Consider the following 9457-nt stretch of genomic DNA (forward strand, 5'->3'; position numbering starts at 1 on the left):
ATGAGTGAGAAAGTTAGACGCACAAAGACCATGCCTCCAAAACATGATAACCTCTCACCATTACTAATAACATGGGAGGTTAGCATGTGTATTAATATGGAACCCCATTAGCTACTCTTCCTGGGGTCCACAAAACATACAAAACATGATAACCTCTGACCATTACCAATAACAGGGGAGGTTAGCATGTGTATTAATATGGAACCCCATTAGCTACTCTTCCTGGGGTCCACAAAACATACAAAACATGATAACCTCTGACCATTACCAATAACAGGGGAGGTTAGCATGTGTATTAATATGGAACCCCATTAGCTACTCTTCCTGGGGTCCACAAAACATACAAAACATGATAACCTCTGACCATTACCAATAACAGGGGAGGTTAGCATGTGTATTAATATGGAACCCCATTAGCTACTCTTCCTGGGGTCCACAAAACATACAAAACATGATAACCTCTGACCATTACCAATAACAGGGGAGGTTAGCATGTGTATTAATATGGAACCCCATTAGCTACTCTTCCTGGGGTCCACAAAACATACAAAACATGATAACAAAAGTAACAGTAATATCTAACAATTCACAACTATACACAAGAATCTAAAGTAAAATTATGGAGTTTATATTAAATATTAGGACGAGCAATGTTGGAGGGGCAATGACTAAAATACAGTAGAATAGAATACAGTATATACATATGAGATGAGTAAAGCAGTATGTAAACATTATTAAAGTGACCAGTGATTCCATGTCTATGTATATAGGGCAGCAGCCTCTAAGGTGCAGGGTTGAGTAGCCTGCTAGTGATGGCTATTTAACAGTCTGATGGCCTTGAGATAGAAGCTGTTTTTCAGTCTCTCTGTCCCAGCTTTGTTGCACCTGTACTGACCTCGCCTTCTGGATGATAGCGGGGTGAACAGGTCGTAGCTCCGGTGGTTGATGTCCTTGATGATCTTTTTGGCCTTCCTGTGACATCGGGTGCTGTAGGTGTCCTGGAGGGCAGGTAGTTTGCCCCCGGTGATGCGTTGGGCAGACCGCACCACCCTCTGGAGAGCCCTGCGGTTGTGGTCAGTGCAGTTGCTGTACCAGTGTACGTTATTGTGTGTACGTTATCACAATCACACCATGCGTAACCATGGTAACATCATGAAACATACACCACCACTATTCTTCTTCCTGTCTGCACAATGTACTGAGAACCCAGCTGGCTGTATGGATGGGGACAGTATATCTGGAAAGAGACATGATTCCATGAAACAGAGTATGTTAGTCACAGATGGAAGGAGATCCTCGCCTTGAGCTCATAGACTTTATTGGACTGAACATTAGCGGGTAATATACTTGGAAGCGGTAGATGGTGTGCACACCTCCTGAGTCGGACTAGAAGTCCATTCCGAATACATCGTCTCTGCCGGCGGCGTCTTGGAGAAGCCTCTGGGAGAAAAGTTATTTCCGGCTGTATGTAATAACACAAAAAACATTCTGGGCCAATAATGTAAGAAATAATACGCCAAAAAACGAAATGCTGCAAAGTTTAGGAGCAGAACTGCCATTTTTAGTCGGCTCCATCTTGCACTTCATGGCTCTGTATAAAACTTTGCGTAGCTGTGAATTCGTTTTGGACTTGGGGACTGTGAAGAGACCCCTGCTGGCGTATGTATGGGTGTCTGAAGAGACCCCTGGTGGTATGTCTAGTGGGGTATGTATGGGTGTCTGAGCTGTGTGCCAGTAGTTTAAATGTGTGGGTGTCTGAGCTGAATGTTATCTAATTATGCAGACAATCTGGAATTTTCATCACAGTAATATTTCTCATAAAGTCTAGCAGAGAAGCAGCTCATTTCTCGTCAACCAGGAAAGACTATCATTCATGTTGTTGATGACTTCTGTGTGTGCAGTTAAGGGCCAGGCGTGCTGCTCTGTTCTGAGCCAGCTGCAGCTTTGCTAGGTCTTTCTTTGCTGCACCTGACCATATTACCAAACAATATTTAAGATGGGACAAGACCAGAGTCTGAACAACGAGCACTGTTGATTTTTGTGTCAAAAACACAAAACATCTTTTAATAGCTGACTTACCTCTCCCCCATCTTCACAACAACTTTGTCAATATGACTTGACCATGATGATTGATCATCCAATGTTATACCTAGCAGTTTAGCTTCCTCAACTTCATCAATGGTCATATCCTTTATGCACAACTCCAGTTGAAGTTTAGGTCTAACTGACTAACTCCACATTTAGAATTTCAGTGAGCTCACTGACTTTTGGTACTGACATGTAGATTGGGGAATCATCCGCCTACATAGTAATTCTAGCTTTGTGTAAGACCAGTGACAAATCATTTGTAAAAAAATAAATAATTGATAAGAGTAACGGCCCAAAGCAACTGCCTTGAGGGACGCCGCACTGGATATATCTGATGTTAGAGAAGCTTCTATTGAAGAACATTTTATGATCAATAATATCAAAGGCTGAACTGAAATCTAACAATACAGCTCCAAATATCATCTTATTATCCGTTTATTTTAACTAGTCATCAGTCATCTGAGTGCAAGTTGATTGCCCTTCTCTATATGCACGCTGAAAGTAGGTAGTTACATTTTTCTCAGAATAATATACTGAAGAAAAATATAAACGCAACATGCAACAATTTCCAGGATTTTACTGAGTTACAGTTCATACAAGGAAATCAGTCCATTTAAATAAATCCATTAGACCCACATCTATGGATTTCACCAGTCGGTGGCGTGGTGTGGCTTGTGATCAGGAAGTGAAGGTCCAGACTGTTGTGGAGTTTGTGCATGGTCCACCAGGCACAATACAGGAGCACAAACTTGTTCTTGTTTGGGCCTCTGCAGTTATCACTATTCAGGTCCACACGTGTTTCCCCAACTCCATAGTTGGTGAAGAAATGGTACATGACTGTGCTGCTGCCTTTGCTGGATGACCTTCATCAATCAAGTAGTTGACTTGTTGTGGTATTCCTTCACTTTACCAGACAAGCCACACTTATGAGGATTTAAAAAGTAGATGGGACCTGGCTACATGGGGTCAGAAGGAGAATAGATGGGACCTGGGTCAGAAGGATAGTAGATGGGACCTGGCTGCATAGGGTCAGAAGGATAGTAGATGTGACCTGGCTACATAGGGTCAGAAGGATAGTAGATGGACCTGGCTACATAGGGTCAGAAGGATAGTAGATGGGACCTGGCTACATAGGGTCAGAATGATTGTAGATGGGACCTGGCTACATAGGGTCAGAAGGATAGTAGATGGACCTGGCTACATAGGGTCAGAAGGATAGTAGATTGTTTCCCTGCACTCAGCCCCTCCCAAGCTTCATTATGGCTCCACCCCTCATGTCTCCTTTGTAACTAATGTTCCTATACTTCTGAGTAAAACCATGTTCCAAGTTTAACCCCGAATCCAACAGACGTTAGCAAGTTATTGATTTCATTAACCTTATTTCTACGGCTACATACATTAATATGGGCTGTTTCCAGCCCTTTCCTGTGTAGCTGAGTGTGTGTGTGTGTGTGTGTGTGTTGTTGGGCTGCAGCCACTGACCCTCTCTCATTCCTCCCGGTATTTTGGGAATGAGAGTGGACAATAAGCCTGTCAAAGCTGATGTAAGCAATGTTCCCATGCTCTCTGGCAGCTTTCATAGCTGGGATAATTGATTTTCCTCCTCTGGTGCACAGCTTCAGAGAAGTCCTTGTTGAGGAAGATGTTGGTTCCTCTCAAGTTCTTGGCTCTCTCCAGAACAGCCATCTTGTTTCCCAGACCTGTGGGCGTGCTACACCTCAATCTTGGTATGATTTTATCTGAAGCTCCTCAGTGAACATGTTTCTTACTTTCTCCTCAGACTCGGCCCAGTTATTATATAAAAACTATGCTATGACATCTACAACGATGATATTCCTCCTGGATTGTCCTTCTGCGTTTTCTCAGTCATCTGTAATAACGATTCACAGAGAGTGCTTGGCAGCACTTACAGTTTGTCGTCATCTTGCTGCAAGTGTCTTTGAGGACATCCACCTCTCCCTGGGAGAACTGCACACTGTTCTTCAGGTCCTGGACATCTCTGGTCAGATCGTCTGTTCTTTAATTAGTTGAGTCCACCAGTATTTGGACAAAACTCTAGAAGCTATTTTCCTGTTGTTGTAACAACTGCTTTTAGAAATCCTTTTTGTTTGTTTAAAAGAGTGTTCACCTGTGACAGAGAAACACTCACCACCTTTTGGGTTTGAATGTCATGGTAACAATGTAGGCTCAGGCTACACAGTTCCCCCTATGTAACTTTCTCACTCATCATTATTCACAATTTGTTCATGATTATTTTTAAAGGGACTAGAGACCCACAGTTTCCTCTACCATAAACAGATGGCCTACGAGATCCACTGCTGAGAGGATATCCACTGAGGGGAGAGATCCACTGCTGAGATGAGATCCACTGAGGGGAGAGATCCACTGCTGAGATGAGATCCACTGAGGGGAGAGATCCACTACTGAGAGGAGATTCACTGAGGGGAAAGATCCACTGCTGAGAAGAGATCCACTGAGGGGAGAGATCCACTACTGAGAGGAGATTCACTGAGGGGAGAGATCCACTGCTGAGAGGAGATCCACTGAGGGGAGAGATCCACTGCTGAGAGGAGATCCACTGAGGGGAGAGATCAATGGTAAACATACCCTGAAGAATGGTTAACTCCACAGAATAAATAATGGTTAACTCCACAGAATAAATAAATGCAGCCTCAGGATATGCAGTTGCAGTTTTTACAATCACCAAAGAAAATTATATTGGAGGGTAATGCAGTCGGCATTTGATGGTGAGGTAATCCAATCGGGAGAATATATCCCGAGAGGGCCATGATTCCGTTAAACATAGTATGTTACAGTCCCTGATGTTGCTCTGGAAGGAGATTCTCGTCCTGAGATCTGCTTTATTGTCCAGGGACTGGACGTTAGTGAGTAATATACTCTGAAGCCGAGGATGGTTTATGCTCTACCGTCTACACACACCATCCTATATAACTACTATCCTATATAACTACTGTCTATACACACACCATCCTATATAACCACTGTCTATAGACACACCATCCTATATAACTACTGTCTATACACACCATTCTATATAACTACTGTCTATAGACACCATCCTATATAATTACTATCTATACACACCATCCTACATAACTACTGTCTATACTGTCAATACACACCATCCTATATAACTACTGTCTATACTGTCAATACACATCATCCTATATAACTACTGTCTATACACACCATCCTATATAACTACTGTATATACACACCATCCTATATAACTACTGTCTATACAGTTGTCATGACGTTGGCCTGTTGGGGGAGGTTTATGACCCCCATAAATACCTTTCTCCATTTTCCTCTCTCTACTCTACCAATGTGACTATTGAAAATAATTTTGTTAACATAGAGAGTCTGTTAACATAGAGAGTCTGTGTTCAATGTGAAGGTGACGATCGACACGCCGAAAGGATGAATTGCGACTATACCAGCCAGAATATAGCACAAGCTTAAAAGTATGGCAACTTGGTATGAACTTTGAACTCTTATTTACTCCAGAAGTGATACCTCCTAGCCGTTGAGTTAGCAACAGCCGCTGTAAACATGGGCTAGGAAAGGACGGACGATGTATTGAGTCTAACACACACACAACGATACTACAACGTATCCAGTTTACCACCAGAGACATTCTTCAGAGGACAAGAAATCCCTGCTGGGCAAACCAGCCTTCCATCTACGACCAACCTACTGAAGCGCAGCTTAGAGTAAATATTTCTTGCATTTTCCTTTTCCAAATGGGCGGTTATTTAGAAGGCATAAGATACTGTATTTACGATAGCATGGCTCCTCCCTTTGTTCCTCAGTCTTCCCGCTCTTTCACTCAAAACCCTTTCTTTGTGTAACCAACTGTCATATCTGTTCCGTCCACTAGGGACATTTTCCTTTATGACATAATTTGTAATCAATGTATGATCCATTCGGTGTTTATGTAATTCTGTGTGATTATTTAGGTATTTAGTAAATAAATATTTAAACCAAATTTTGTATTGCTGATTCAACTTGTTAGCCAGGGTTTGTGAAGACCAATAATTTACAACTTTCAGATGAGACTGAATAAGGTGACAATTAAATATTGACTGCTATTGATGTAAAAGTTTACTAGGTCTTTAAGAGTTTATTTGGAAGATAACAGCTCTATAAACATTATTTCGTGGTGCCCCGACTTTCTAGTTAATTACATTCACCTGAGTAGCGTGACCTGGAAATATTACAGAGAAATAATTGTATAGAATAGCGTGTCATATCACATAATCCGGCATAGCCAAAGACACGACACCTTCTATACACACCATCCTATTATAACTACTGTCTACAGACACCATCCTACATAACTACTGTCTATACACACCATCCTATATAACTACTGTCTATACACACCATCCTATATAACTACTGTCTATACACACCATCCTATATAACTACTGTCTACAGACACCATCCTATATAACTACTGTCTATACACACCATCCTATTATAACTACTGTCTACAGACACCATCCTACATAACTACTGTCTATACACACCATCCTATATAACTACTGTCTATACACACCATCCTATTATAACTACTGTCTATACACACCATCCTATTATAACTACTGTCTATACTGTCTATACACACCATCCTATATAACTACTGTCTATACACACCATCCTATTATAACTACTGTCTATACACACCACCCTATTATAACTACTGTCTATACTGTCTATACACACCATCCTATATAACTACTGTCTATACACACCATCCTATTATAACTACTGTCTATACTGTCTATACACACCATCCTATATAAATACTGTCTATAGACACCATCCTATATAACTACTGTCTATAAAAACCATCCTATTATAACTACTGTCTATACTGTCTATAGACACACCATCTTATATAACTACTGTCTATAGACACCATCCTATATAACTACTGTCTATACACACCATCCTATATAACTACTGTCTATACACACCATCCTATATAACTACTGTCTATACACACCATCCTATTATAACTACTGTCTATACTGTCTATACACACCATCCTATATAACTACTGTCTATACACACCATCCTATATAACTACTGTCTATACTGTCTATACACACCATCCTATATAACTACTGTCTATACACAACATCCTATTATAACTACTGTCTATACTGTCTATACACACCATCCTATATAACTACTGTCAATACACACCATCCTATTATAACTACTGTCTATACACACCATCCTATAAAACTACTGTCTATATACACCATCCTATATAACTACTGTCTATACACACCATCCTCTATAACTACTGTCTATACACACCATCCTCTATAACTACTGTCTATACACACCATCCTATATAACTACTGTCTATATACACCATCCTATATAACTACTGTCTATACACACCATCCTATATAACTACTGTCTATACTGTCTATAGACACCATCCTATATAACTACTGTCTATACACACCATCCTATATAACTACTGTCTATAGACACCATCCTATATAACTACTGTCTATAGACACCATCCTATATAACTACTGTCTATACACACCATCCTATATAACTACTGTCTATACTGTCTATACACACCATCCTATATAACTACTGTCTATACACACCATCCTATATAACTACTGTCTATACACACCATCCTATATAACTACTGTCTATACACACCATCCAATATAACTACTGTCTATACTGTCTATACACACCATCCTATATAACTACTGTCTATACACACCATCCTATATAACTACTGTCTATACACACCATCCTATATAACTACTGTCTATAGACACCATCCTATATAACTACTGTCTATACACACCATCCTATATAACTACTGTCTATACACACCATCCTATTATAACTACTGTCTATAGACACCATCCTATATAACTACTGTCTATACACAGCATCCTATATAACTACTGTCTATACAAACCATCCTATATAACTACTGTCTATACACACCATCCTATTATAACTACTGTCTACAGACACCATCCTATTATAACTACTGTCTATACACACCATCCTATATAACTACAGTCTATACTGTCTATACACACCATCCCATATACCTACTGTCTATAGACACCATCCTATTATAACTACTGTCTATACACACCATCCTATATAACTACTGTCTATAGACACCATCCTATTATAACTACTGTCTATAGACACCATCCTATTATAACTACTGTCTATACACACCATCCTATATAACTACTGTCTATACTGTCTATACACACCATCCTATATAACTACTGTCTATACACACCATCCTATATAACTACTGTCTATACACACCATCCTATATAACTACTGTCTATACACACCATCCTATATAACTACTGTCTATACACACCATCCTATATAACTACTGTCTATACACACCATCCTATATAACTACTGTCTATACTGTCTATACACACCATCCTATATAACTACTGTCTATACACACCATCCTATTATAACTACTGTCTATAGACACCATCCTATTATAACTACTGTCTATACACACCATCCTATATAACTACTGTCTATACACACCATCCTATATAACTACTGTCTATACACACCATCCTATTAACTACTGTCTATACTGTCTATACACACCATCCCACATAACTACTGTCTATACACACCATCCTATTATAACTACTGTCTACAGACACCATTCTATTATAACTACTGTCTATACTGTCTATACACACCATCCTATATAACTACTGTCTATACACACCATCCTATTATAACTACTGTCTATAGACACCATCCTATTATAACTACTGTCTATACACACCATCCTATATAACTACTGTCTATACTGTCTATACACACCATCCCATATACCTACTGTCTATAGACACCATCCTATTATAACTACTGTCTATACACACCATCCTATATAACTACTGTCTATAGACACCATCCTATATAACTACTGTCTATACTGTCTATACACACCATCCTATATAACTACTGTCTATACACACCATCCTATATAACTACTGTCTATACACACCATCCTATATAACTACTGTCTATACACACCATCCTATATAACTACTGTCTATACACACCATCCTATATAACTACTGTCTATACACACCATTCTATATAACTACTGTCTATAGACACCATCCTATATAATTACTATCTATACACACCATCCTACATAACTACTGTCTATACTGTCAATACACACCATCCTATATAACTACTGTCTATACTGTCAATACACATCATCCTATATAACTACTGTCTATACACACCATCCTATATAACTACTGTATATACACACCATCCTATATAA

At 39.5% G+C, this 9457-nt stretch overlaps 1 protein-coding gene across 4 annotated transcripts in view; it reads left to right on the forward strand.

Moving 5' to 3' along the window:
- LOC118944837 (leucine-rich repeat-containing protein 24-like) overlaps positions 1–4752 on the forward strand; it is a 29128-nt gene extending 24376 nt beyond the window's left edge. For 3 of the 4 annotated variants that reach the window (XM_090226056.1, XM_090226055.1, XM_090226053.1), the window contains one exon: positions 4387–4752. In XM_090226056.1, the coding sequence (XP_090082182.1) occupies positions 4387–4410 (24 nt within the window). In that variant the 3' untranslated portion in view covers positions 4411–4752. The remainder of the gene's footprint in view (positions 1–4386) is intronic. The other variant, XM_090226054.1, reaches the window with a different exon arrangement.
- The last annotated feature ends 4705 nt before the right edge of the window (positions 4753–9457 follow it).

This window comes from Oncorhynchus mykiss, chromosome 28 (genome assembly GCF_057628025.1).
Source record: "Oncorhynchus mykiss isolate SJ-2025 chromosome 28, ASM5762802v1, whole genome shotgun sequence".
NCBI lineage: Eukaryota > Metazoa > Chordata > Actinopteri > Salmoniformes > Salmonidae > Oncorhynchus > Oncorhynchus mykiss.